Genomic DNA, 13,236 nt, shown 5'->3' on the forward strand with positions numbered 1-13,236 from the left:
ACTCATTTGCTTGTCAAACAGCGCAAGTCTAAAACAAAGTCAAATAGCTGTTAAGTTTCACTACTGGAACTAAAACTTTATTTCCATGTTGAGTACATTTTTCTTTGAAGCCAAGTACATTATAACTACTTAAAACACAGGACTTAGGTGAAGAATACTTACTCGGGTAAGCAGGTTAAGAAGGAATGTAAAACTAGAGAAGATTCTTCTTATAGTTTGATTTTTGGCAAACAATAAATACATCTCCAATCTCCCAAGACTGATTCTTTTCTATAAAAAGATTTCATATCTATGTCATAGCCATTCCTCAGAGAGAAAAATACTCATAAAAATTTCTTACGTTAAATACAGGTTACAAATAAATTATTTTTAAAATAAACACAAAACGCCTCTGAACTGTCATTTCTAAATACGAGTATTTTACTATTATGAAATGGGAGCTACAGATAATTCCTATAAAGTCATTCTTTTCCTAAAGCAACCCCCATCATGCTGCTTGTCTGCAAATGGAAGTATTGGATATTTAAGGTTCAAGCTCTGTAGGCCAAGTTGTAGCTTATACCTAACTGCTTGGTGTTTCAAATAGGGTTTTAATTCTTTCTCTCACTTCTCAGAAATATCCAGAACCCAAACATTTACTAACGGAAGTAATGCATCCTTCAGAAAAGGGCCTTTCTATAATTTTCACATTTTGTTATAAAAGAGACTTACCAGGTTTCTTGCACCATTTATCACACTCATCCCCCAGTCCATTGCAAGAAGCAATTAAACTGTTGCTGACCTTTAACCTGTGTGTGTGTGTGTGTGTGTGTGTGTGTGTAAATTTTATATATATAAGAAGGCTACTCTTGTGCATGAAGGTCATTGTTTGGGGAACTAACCAAGCCACAGTCTTCCATAATGCTCTATGTATAATTACAATATACCAGAAACCCTTGTTAAGCACAATAATTAGTAATCTAGAAAAATCAGTATACTTCGTAACAGAATTTTAAAATATGGCTTTTCAAACATTTAGAAAAGCATATTATCTGGGTTTGCTCCATTTCATTAAGAGCTCTACTGAACCATATTCCAGATAATTGCTTAAAACCACCCAGGTGACACCAATCCCATATGTGAGCTAATGAACCAAAATGATAGTGCCTCTTCTAGAAAGTCTGACAGTCCTTGTCTTCTAGTAGCTATCTAAAGTATGGCTATACACCTGAGAAGTGGACACAACTCGTCAAGTCTTTCAGTAACCAATTTGTTCTTCAATAAGGAAGTCAAAGCATGTGTAGAAAGTGAATTAAGTGCAGTCATGAAAAGAGTACCTTTCATTACCATTAGGTATTAAAATAGTTAACTTCTGCATAGTGTCCCCAACCAGGGTGGGGGGAGGCTACTAATGTAAAAGGAGTTTGGCTAGTATAATGTTTTATTAAAGTTGTTTTAACAAAAAATAGTTAAGACATCTTTACAATTCAACATCAAATTGGACAAAAAGGCAAAATTAATGACCAAAATACAAAAAAGGTAAAAAAAAGTGCACTACTCCATTTAAGTCTTCTGCTTTGAAATTTGTTACAATATATGGAAAAATAAACCCAGAAGTGTCATTCTTTTAATATACCACTTCCATACCTGTCAATATTTTACATATACATGCTCTGTAGTAGAAGGAAATTCCTTAGTTCTAGAGCCAGCTCTCCTGCATGCCTGCTTTGAAATGAGTCCCACTGAGTGCAATAGGACTTATGCCCAGGTGGACATGCAAAGATAGCAGCCTTGCTCTTGGAATACAGAGGTGCACTTGGCAATGTCTGCTGAAGTAAGAAGTCCTTCCACATTTGGCATTCCACTTATATCTCTTGCTCCCTGGCAAGACCTATATACTTAATATATTCTTATTTATAGTATCCCACTGTTCCAAGGAAGAACAGAAGTTTATCAATTAAATGATAGATAACTGTAAGGAACCATGAGGTCTGTTCTTCTGTGGGATCTGAGGGAACAATCCTGATTAAAACATCAAAATAGTGCAGTTATCACAATAAAACGTAAGGCCGTTTTTTATTTGCTGATCAATGGACAAAAGGCAATGAATTCCCCCATTCCCAAATATTCCTTGAAAGTCTGTGCTCATAAAAATCATGAAAAGTTGGAAAGACGTAATTATTGAAACTTTAAATATATTTTACACAATCTTGTTTGTACAAAAATACAAGTTAAATATAAACATAAAGCAATGATACTATTATGCAAATCTGTTTTGTGGTATGCTACTATATATATAGTATATAGTAAAAAGTCCCAGCTCTGTCTCTTGATGAGGAGATCAATACCAGATTGAATCACTACTGGCCAAGGGCCTCTAGAAACACACTGAACAAGTTTTAAACAGCAGCTATTTCCCCAATTCCTTTTAAAAAAAAGATAGGGTGGTGATGTCCATAAACCAACAAATAATTTGGCTATAATGTAGCAAACACAAACACACAGATCTCTACAAGAAACCATTTGGAGTACATAATTGTTACACATATACAAACACGGAATGAAACTTTAGTGAGATGCTGCTGTTAGTTCACTAGTCTTCAGCCTGGCATTTTTTCTTACTTCATCAAACGAATAAGACTTCGTTACTACTCCATTCTTAAACACCGTATGAAGGAGATCCTGGAAATAAACATCATTTTATTTCAAGTTTCAGTAAAACAGAGTTTTGGATCAATATGTCAAGGAGTCTACAGTTGTGAATATAGAACCTCAAATGAGAAACCTCCTAAATGCACTTTATTTTAAGAGCCTAGCTACACGTATAATTAATAACACCCTGTTTCCCAAAAATAAGACCTAACCTGAAAATAAGCCCTAGTATGATTTTTCAGGATGCTCATAATGTAAGTCATACCCAAAAAATAAGCCCCACCTAAGTGAAACCCTGCCTTCCACCATTGTATAGCAACCAGAAGACGATGACATGACTGTATTTGAATAAATGTAGATTGTTGTACATGAAAAAAAAAACATCCCCTGCAAATAAACTCTAATGCGTTTTTTGGAGCAAAAATTAATATAAGACCCGATCTTATTTTTGGAGAAACATGGTATCCAAGCCAACCCTCTAAGCACTTAATTACATTTACTTATTTATTTATATTTCACCTCACTATTGTGCCTTTCCTCCAGAGAGTTCATCCTCACAATAACCCTTCAAAGGAAGTCAGGATGAGTGAGAATGCGTCACTCAAGATTATTTAGTAAAATTTGAAGGCACAGTGGGGATCAGAATCTGGATCTCTCAAGCTGTAGTCAAATGCTAACCACTGCATCAAAGTACCCTCTCCTTTACAGACTATGTGACCTGGCTGCTGAAAAGCAGAGGAGCAGGAAAAATTTTCCACTAAAGGGAAAATAATATAATCAGAACATGTTAATTTTCATGTTACAAATATGGCAGGTATTCAGTTCTCAAGAGATCCCAACTGCAAGTAGGCTACTCAAATCTGGCAAAGTTAAGGTAAAGGTAAAGGTAAAGGTTCCCCTTGACAATTTTTGTCCAGTCGTGTCTGACTCTAGGGGGCGGCGCTCATCCCGCTCTTCAAGCCATAGAGCTAGCGTTTGTCCGAAGACAATCTTTCCGTGGTCACATGGCCAGTGTGATTTAGACACGGAACGCTGTTTACCTTCCCACCGAGATGGTACCTATTTATCTACTCGCATTTGCATGCTTTCGAACCGCTAGGTTGGCGGGAGCTAGGACAAGCAACGGGCGCTCACTCCGTCGCGTGGATTCGATCTTAGGACTGCTTGATCTTCTGACCCTGCAGCATAGGCTTCTGCGGTTTAGCCCACAGCGCCACCACGTCCCCATGGCAAAGTTAAAGCTTTACCTATATTCTTACTTTACACTTATGCTTATTAAGTTAAACTATTGGTCCACAATGCATTTTAAATAGTATTCTTTTAAAAATTGTGCCAGACATAGCTTTGCCACAAGCTTGGTCTAATTTCAGCTCAGCTGCAGACACAAGCAGACATGAAATCTGTATTTGCTTAGTTTTCTGTTTACTAGCTGTTGAGGCCACATTCCCATTGGAATCAATCTTCCAAAATACAGGATGAGGCAAATGGATATATTGTACTTTGCAGCAAATACAGGCACCCCAATACCGACCTGCCATCCCCAGCTGTTCTCTGTGTGGCCTGCTAAGGCCCAGGGTTCCCTGCCCACTTTTCCACACTCCCCAGCTGATCAGTGGCAAACAGATCAATCTCCAAGAACGATCAGTCTCAGGAATTCTCTATTGGGGTGGGTGCATGCATGCATATCTATATAAGTGCATGCTCTGGGCTGACAACACACATACCTGTCCATATTCTTCAAGATCCCCCTTGCCTTCTTCTAGTGTAACAAAGTCTCCATTTGGTCTCCTGTGTAGAGACAACCTGCCTTTCTTTGATCTTTTGTTAGGATCAGCTACGGGATCTTTAAAGACATTTACCTAGAATTTAGAATAAAAGAAATTGTGTGTAAAATATACTCATGCTCCAAATAAGCCAGTGGATAAACAAAGTCAGTGGCATTGCTTTTTCCCCCCAATTAAAAAACTGCATTCAAAGGTCTTACCCCAAGGCCATTGGTGACCACATAACTGCATTTGAATGAGCAATTCAAAAGATCCCTGGTTAGTTTCTGCAGCAAAGCTCCACCCGATCCAAAGGCAATATTTTCAATACTCCATTTCTGTTGCTTCATCCCCTCCACCATCTGAAAATGAAAGAAAGGATTTTAAGAGCTGAGCACGTAAGGTACATTTTCTGTGTTACTAATGTGCCATAGTATAGGTAAGGTAAAGGTTCCCCTTGACAAATTGTCCAGTCGTGTCCGACTCTAGGGAGCGGTGCTCATCCCCGTTTCCAAGCCGTAGAGCCAGCGTTTGTCCGAAGACAATCTTCCGTGGTCACGTGGCCAACGCAAGTAGACACAGAACGCCATTACCTTCCCATCGAGGTGGTACCTATTTATCTACTTGGATTTGCATGCTTTCGAACTGCTATGTTGGCAGGAGCTGGGACAAGCAACAGGAGCTCACTCCGTTGCATGGATTTGATCTTACAACTGCAGGTCTTCTGACCTTGCAGCGCAGAGGCTTCTGCAGTTTAACCTGCAGTGCCACCACGTCCCTCTATGCCATGGTATATGTATACGTAAATATGCATATTTATAAACACATGTATCTTATGGGCACAGGAATGAAAGCTATCTAAAGAATTCTCAATATTTAGCATTCTATCTTATTTTAAAAGAAATCATATAAAATAGTTACAAAAATCTGCTTTTAAATACTGCTTTTTGATCTCAGAGGGTCAATGTGAGGCAAACTAGTAAGTTCAATCCAATTAATTATTTTCTGGAGAAACAGCTCAATACATAAGTTTTTTTTAAAAAAATGTACTGACTCTGCAGCAGGGGTAACCAACTGAAAGCTATTTTCCAGACTGGCTAATTATTTTATTTTTTTAAAAAATTCCATAAATTCAACACTTTATGAAAATTAAAAATATGGATGTTTGCTATAATATCCAAAACCAATATGCAATAAGTAAAAATAATTGAATATATGGATACACAGTATCTATTTATAGAGAGATCAGAGCAGTACTAGAGACTTGGAGCTGTGATTTTCTGATAGTTGGTTAATAGTTCCTTAAGACTCTTACATCACAATTCAGCTGTTAGACAGCAAGTTCTGTATAATAAACTATCCACATTTAAGGAAAAGAAATATTGGAGAAACACCTGAGACGATTTCCTGCTCAAACCTGCCACTGACAAAAATCCCTCCTTAGGATCTTAGTCACGTTTTCTGTAGAGTTAGCAGTTTGCTGTTCAGCTTCAACAACAAATTGTGGCACCTAAACCAAACATTTTCTGGGTGCCATGGTGGACACTAAGAGGCACTGGGAGCCATAAAAAAGGGGCCTGGGGCCTGCAGGTTGCCTACTTTATAAGACAGAAGAAGATAAATGTATTTTTTTAAATGTCAAAACGGATAAACAGGCAGAGACATTCCTGTTTCCCTTTAGATAACGTTTATGTGCCATTGAAGTTCAAGGTTAGATAACCAGTCACCAACTGGTTACCATATCTACAGTAATTGCAGAGCAATCAAATTTTAGTCATTAGTTATGACTACTTTCAGTTCAGTCTACAGAACTATTAACCATGTCAGTGTTACACATGAACATTTCTTAAAAGAAATCTAGCTTCTATTTCATTTAGCAGGTTAACATTTAAAGCTAAATGTCAGCATGCCTTATTCCTGACACTCAGTCTAATCATGTTTATCCTGAACCAAGTCTCAGATTTCAGTGGGACTTAACAGTGCAGTCCTAGATATTCGGACGTCTGACTGAGTTCAGTGTGACTTATTCCCAGATATGCATGTATAGAAAACATTCCAAGCCGACAGACAACTTCTCTATTAGGCACACGTTTGGTTCACATTTTGTTCATTCCTTGGATTCATGTACACATGTACACATTATTAATATAATGAATCTGGGAGGAAACCCTTTTATCAAGACCACAGGAGTAATTGCTGAAATTATCTGTAACATGCTGATTTTCCCCCCATGTAGGCATGGATGAAAGCCTCTCATTAAAGCAGATACTACATGTTTAAAATAGGCAACGAGATAATTTGAGGACAGATAAGTTTTCTTTTTTGGTGTATTTTTAAGGGAGATTTATAGATTTTATAGGAAGGAATGTAGTTCAGGAATTGTCACAGATAACAGCAGGAGTAGCTGAAGTTGCTGGCCTAGGCAAACTTTGCCCACTTTTTCCGTTCCAAGTGAGGACAGATTTCAGAGGTAGAAACCTGGCTTCATACTAACGCAATATGGTACCCATGCAGGAGGAGCAGGCTTCTAAACCTTTCATACTGCAGTTCTGATCCAAGCTCACATATGCAAAATGGCTTTCTCCTGAATTAAGAAGACACTGGGAATTCTAACAAAGAACTTCCAGGTCATGTCCAGTTTCACCAGAAGTCTCATCATTGGAGTAGGATTTCCAATAAGAAGAAAATAGGTTTAAAGTTCAAATTGCAAGTTAAACTACCACTGCCACCAGGTATTACTTAGCTTCTGAGCCTCTGGAATAGGTTAGGAGAGAATATGGCAGGGTACACTGGCTAGTCATTCCCACAAATGGTCCACTAAAACAGTTCTCGTACATTTATGTCTGCGAATATGCAGTATTTAGAACCTATTTTGATCTGCTTTTGGAGTAGTGATTATAGTCTAATCTCTACTAAGTACATTTAGCTGTTCTTTGAACATCTTTACAATTAAAAATTGATGTATCTGTATTCATGTTGTGTCATTCCAAAGTATACATACTTGCATTAAGCTTTAAAAGTGCACTTAAGATAATGGCATTTGGTTTCTAGTTAAATAAAGACTTACTAAGCTTCTAGCCCAGAGTGTTATACTCATTTATTTGGGAGCAAGCTCCTCTGAATTCAGTGAGTCTTACTTTCAAGCATGCACAGAACTGTACTGTGAAAACACATCTTTTGATGATACATTCAGATTAAAGAAAATATTTTATATCCTCTTTCCCCAAGCTTCTAAAGGAAGCATGGTTAGTATAACAAAGTTTAGAAACAATAACTTGAACACTAAGACATTAACTGTTTTTTCTTCCTAGTATTTGATTTACTTAGTACTTGAGAGCAGCCACTGAAATAAATAGCCATTGATATATTAATAAAAAGCACACCTCTTGTAATGTATTAATATCTACACCATCTCCTTGAATTATTCTGAGGTAAGGAGGCAACACTTTATAGCCTTTTTCATTTTCTGTAATTGGGAACTTCTTGCCTAAAATTTCCAAAACCTGCAAAAAAAAAGAAAAAGAAAAGAAAAGAAAGAAAAAAGAAAAGTTTAAAGTTCAGCAATTTTGTCCACTACTCCATTGAAAGAAAGTTATATCACACAGATCACACAGATGTTTGTAAGCATTTAGATACAACACATTTTTAAAGAACATGAAGGAGAAAAAACTCCTAAGGGAATTTGGGCCTAAATCCAACATACTGTTAGCAGAAAAGAACAGTGTGCCAGCAGAATTGTTATTTTTCCCAGCTGTATACATACATTTATTCTTATGATTCCAGACATGCTATCTGTTGCAGAACTGTAAATCTCACTGTATTCTCCCCGTCCCACGAAAACACATAGTCTGGAATTAGGGGTATGCAAATGTAATGTCATTTGTATTAGTGGAATGACACCTTTTGAATCGGACTTTGCTCCATGTACTGAACAATACTGAAGGTATTGTTTGTGAAGGGCTAGAACTTTGTAGTACAGCACATGTCTTGTGTGCAGAAAGGCCCAGATTCAACCCATGACATCTCTAGGTAAGGCTGGGAAAGACCTTTGCCCAAGTCTGGAGGCCTATTGACAGTCAGTGTAGATCTATGAGATCCAGATTATCTGAACCAAAATGTAGGAGCAGGTGATACATTAGACCACTTAAAAAAATCAAACAACAAATAGCTAGCTTTCAATGATACTGTCATATTTTTCTGTGTATAAGACACCCTCCTTTTCCAACCCAAAATTTAGAAATCTAAGTGGGGTTTAGCAAGTGGAGGGGAAAAGCAGGGATTTCTTGCTAACCCCGCTTAGCAAGTAGAGGGGGAAAAGCAGGGATCAAAGCACTTTGATGATTCCTGCTTTCCCCCTCCACTTCCTTGCAAAGAAAATGCTTTCCCCCTCCTCTTTCTTCACAAGAATCAAGCAGAAATCAAAGCGCTTTGATGATTTCTGCTTCCACCCTCCACTTTCTTTGAATAAAGTGCTTTCCCCCTTCACTTTCTTCTCAAGAAAGTGGAGGGGAAAAGCAGGAATTATCAAAGTGCTTTGATCCCTCCCCCTGTCCTTACTTCCGTGTATAAGACAACCTTCAATTTTTCATCTAAAGATTTTAGATAAAAGTATCATCTAATACATGGAAAAATATGGTAATTCATCTTCTTCAGACTACACCTGAAGAAGATGAATTATCATCAAAAGCTAGCTGTTTGTTGTTTGATTTTTTTTTTAGTGGTCTAATAAATCACCTGCTCCCATATTTGTATTGTTTTGGAGACCACATGGCCCTTGTCTGATTTTTTTCTGAACCAAAATCATAAATGTTTGCATTCTAGCAGTAGATATGGGCAGATATGAGTGAAATTATTCTCACCTCTTTATACAACAGCTAATAAAAAAAAGTCACCACATCCAAGCATTCTCCTTCCTTAACTTGTATAGGATTTATCCAACCAAATTTGTACTTGGGGCAACAAAGCAGATAAACTAGTACTTATAACCTGGAGAAAGGCAGGTAATGGGCTATGGTGGGGGAAAGTCTGGTGGTCTGTACTGATAAGCTCAGAGATCTATCTCTGACCTATGGAAATGCAAGTTCCCCACCACTGGTGCTCACACTACTAAGCTAGATGAATCAGTGATCCTAATATAGCACAGCTCCCTATATTTAGAAATAGAAAGCACACAGAGATACTAATAAAAGTCAACCAGGATTTCAATGCTGGATTCTCAACAGATGCATCCTTCCTAAGCTCAATACTTTCTGTTTGCTTGGACTCAAGATACTGATACAGCTGATGGCAGGTAGCACTTTGTGAAGCATCCTTACCACAGACATTCAAAAGTATTCCCACTTCAGAAATGGCTGTGAGAGTCACAATATTGGGCTGAAGTGGGGATGGGACAATGTTCTTTGGATCTGATGATAGCCTTTTGTTAAGCGTCTATGTTGTTCCTTTTTAATGAAACAATAATTTTAAAAAATAGTTTGTTAAACTGACATGAGCTCTGTTAAGTAACCACAGAAAGTCAGAACATATAACTATTTTGAAACAAATAAATACTACACTCTTATATGTGCTTTCAGGAAGGTGTTAAATTATGCTATATCTGTCTGGTGCAACTAAGTGCCAATTTAAACAAACTAGATAAACTTAAGTTTGTTGTTATAGATAGCTGCACCTGAAACATTTGTGATTGTTTATCAAGCACTTCGTTGCACTCATAAACTAAAATCATTAACTTTTACTGGCTAAGCAAAGGTTCCATACATGTATAGCAGTGTTATTCCTGTTGTGTAGTCTGAATATCTGAAAGCCAAATTTGAAATTGCGAAATTTCAGACAATATTCTCATTGTTTCTGTTCTGGACAGAAACTGATACTGGACGTTTTTCATACATTCCAATTACTATCGTTTGCACTTTGCAACAGAACCACAAAATGAAAGCTCCTATTTGTTCCACCTAGTTCATGACCATCTTTTCATTGTATCTTCCATGACATTAGGGGTTGAAGAATGGAATAATAATTTTAGTAGCTAAATATAAGGATGAAAGCAATTAAAATACTGGGGATGGAAAGTGCATACTATTCTGCACTAGGATGTAGGGTCCTAAGAACCACACAGAAGAAGCCTCCATTCAAATTTTGGGGAATTCCATGATAGCACAACCATAGCCTACTCAATTTAGCTGTCTTCTGTCATGGTTTTTTTTTGTGTGGGGGGTGTTACTCAAGAAGCTGCTGTGGGGGGACAGGAGATGAGAGAGTCTGCTTCTAGAAGTCCAGTTTCATGAGTCTAATCCAGATCAAACCCACTAGGTTTAAAACACCCATGTTTCTTTCATATAAACTCATTAAGCAATTTTAAAACTTTGAGAGAATCTTAAACCATTACCTTTAGCACAGTGTCAAGAGGGTTTCCTGAATCCGGCCTAATAATCAGTGGAGCTTCTGCACTTCTTGATTCAATTAAACGCCTTAAATCTTCACCCCATATTCTTTCACAAGCATTGTAAATGTCGTAACTGTCACTGACCACAGATACAGGCACTGAAGAAAACTGTGTCACAATGTGTTCAAAAGCATCTTTTTCATGGTCCTTCCCCCAAGCTGTTATAGTACTAGAGGAAAAGTAGATATTTCAGCAGACATGTTATTAACTCAAGAGTTTATGTGTGTGAAGCTTCATTTTCCTTCTAGAAAATAAAGCACAGTTTTAGATGACTATAATCTCTTCTAAATAAATCCATTCCTCACTCATAAACTGTACAGGTTTCAATTTGTAACATTTTACAATGTGTTACATATTTACATGGTGCTCTTACCCCTGAGATATATATTTTTAAATCTATTGTCCCATGGGCATTTTTGGCTACTCTGAAAGCAGATACTGACATACCAAGAATAATGCTCACTCTCAAGACTGATATTGAATCAATCAGATTTACACAAGTGTCATTCCATCACTCAGTCATTGGTTCCATGGGCCTATTTTAAACAAGACTAACCATCAGATTTAGGGCACAGATTGCAATTTGACTTCAGAGACAGGTTGGTACCCAAAATTTACCTCGTTTGGTCACCACTATAGTAAATTCAAACTGCAAGAAAAAAAAAACCTAATACAGAAAGCACCTTTAAAAAAAATAAGTTTCTATAAGATGAATGTACATACACATAGACGTATTATGTACTGTAAATCAGTAAAGGAAACTTCCTCAGATAGTAAAGTTTAAAAAAAATACATTTCCATCTGTAATATTCATATGGGCAGAATGAACACAGCTTGTGTTAGTAAACTAAGAATAGAGGTGCAACATATGAAAAGTCAAGGAAGTGTGAAGTTACCTGTGCTCAGCAGCTGGAACAGAATAGCCTGGTACAGGGTCTTTTGTTCCATAATATTTCTTGATTAAAGCAATTCCTGCCACTGTATCAGTTCCTTTAAAGTTCACCAAATGTGCAGACGCTCCTATTCCTGCAGTCTGGGAACAAGACATGTCTGTGAATTACCAGAACAGCAAAGACTTGAACATTCTGTTTTAGTGCACAGTAATTTAACATTAAGTACTTTCTCAATTTTACAATTAACAGCTAAAGGAGAGCTTCTATTGCAGTCTAAGGTTACATCAGTGGTAGGAAAACTGCTGTCCTCCAGATGTTTCAGACTGCAACACCAAAATATGCAACAAGTTGCTCTGGTAGATGAGATGGCTGATGGGAAAATAACTGGAGCATAACAGGTTGCAGATAAAACAGGTTTTCAAAGTTTTGTTTTGACATTCTGTTTTACACAGAATTTCCAGATACAGGAACCAAGAGTAGCTGTAACTATGATCCAAAATTCTGTATGAGCTCCATTCAGCAATAAGGACTCTGAATTATTGAAAGAAAAACATGTTACCTCTTGCGAAGAGACCCCTCTGTAACCAAAGTCATGTAGTTTGTACTCCAGTCCTTCTAAACTTCCTGAGGTTTCTAGCAGATATTTTGCCAATATTTTCTTTTGTTCTCTGGAATTTGTTGCTACTGTTATGGGATACCATGACTGCACAAGGATAGTCTAGAAAAAGATGAAATGTGCAATAAATAAGAGCAAATATATCCACTGTTGGCTCTAAAGTACATATAACAGCAAAAATCAGAATGATTCATGTGAATGAGAACAGTAATATAGCGATGAAATTATTTATGGTAGGAGTTATACATGTAGGTACATAGGTACCCTATTTATAAATATTTAAGAGGGAGGCATACTGGATCAAACCCAAGTCCTCTGTGGTCCAGCATTCTGCTACTATACTGGATAACCAAATATCTATGGGAAGCCCTGATGCAAGATTTTATGTGCAAAAACATGCTCCTGGTCATGTTTGATAATGGAGCTCATGTCTGTCTGTCATGACTAGCAGACACTGGAGAGGCTTTATAGTCCTTGAATTTGTCTATTCTCCTTCTAAAACCAACTTAGGTGATGGCCATCACTACATCCTGCAGCAGTAAAAGCCATAGTTTAAATATATGATCTATAAAGAAGTACTTGATGTACAATTCTTCTATAAGCCTGACTATATGACCTTGGATTCCAGTGTGACAAGAGGGCAGGAAGGTTTCTCCCAAACCACTTCTTCCACACCAAGCACAATTCCACATACATTGATCATGTCCCTGCTTTCCTTATGGTAAAATACTGCATGCTTTGAAAGCTTCTCTTCTAGAGAGCTTGGTCCAGCCCCTTGATCATTGGGATTGCTCTTTTCCAGCTCTGCAATTTTTCTGATGTGTGATGTCAAAAACTGCATATAGTAGTGTGGTCACACCTTTCATTTGCATAGAGACATTATATAATTGT

The 13,236-nt window shown here is 37.4% G+C and overlaps 1 protein-coding gene across 1 annotated transcript in view; it reads right to left on the reverse strand.

Annotated features, from left to right (window-relative positions):
• Nucleotides 1-55: 55 nt before the first annotated feature.
• NAMPT (nicotinamide phosphoribosyltransferase) overlaps nucleotides 56-13,236 on the reverse strand; it is a 28,263-nt gene continuing 15,082 nt past the window's right edge. The window contains exons 5-11 of the mRNA XM_020797258.3: nucleotides 12,289-12,447; nucleotides 11,733-11,869; nucleotides 10,780-11,005; nucleotides 7,778-7,897; nucleotides 4,616-4,756; nucleotides 4,356-4,490; nucleotides 56-2,661 (exon numbers count right to left, since the gene is read on the reverse strand). Of these exons, the coding sequence (XP_020652917.1) occupies nucleotides 2,548-2,661; nucleotides 4,356-4,490; nucleotides 4,616-4,756; nucleotides 7,778-7,897; nucleotides 10,780-11,005; nucleotides 11,733-11,869; nucleotides 12,289-12,447 (1,032 nt within the window). The 3' untranslated portion in view covers nucleotides 56-2,547. The remainder of the gene's footprint in view (nucleotides 2,662-4,355; nucleotides 4,491-4,615; nucleotides 4,757-7,777; nucleotides 7,898-10,779; nucleotides 11,006-11,732; nucleotides 11,870-12,288; nucleotides 12,448-13,236) is intronic.

The sequence above is a fragment of the Pogona vitticeps genome, chromosome 5 (assembly GCF_051106095.1).
Source record: "Pogona vitticeps strain Pit_001003342236 chromosome 5, PviZW2.1, whole genome shotgun sequence".
Lineage (NCBI taxonomy): Eukaryota > Metazoa > Chordata > Lepidosauria > Squamata > Agamidae > Pogona > Pogona vitticeps.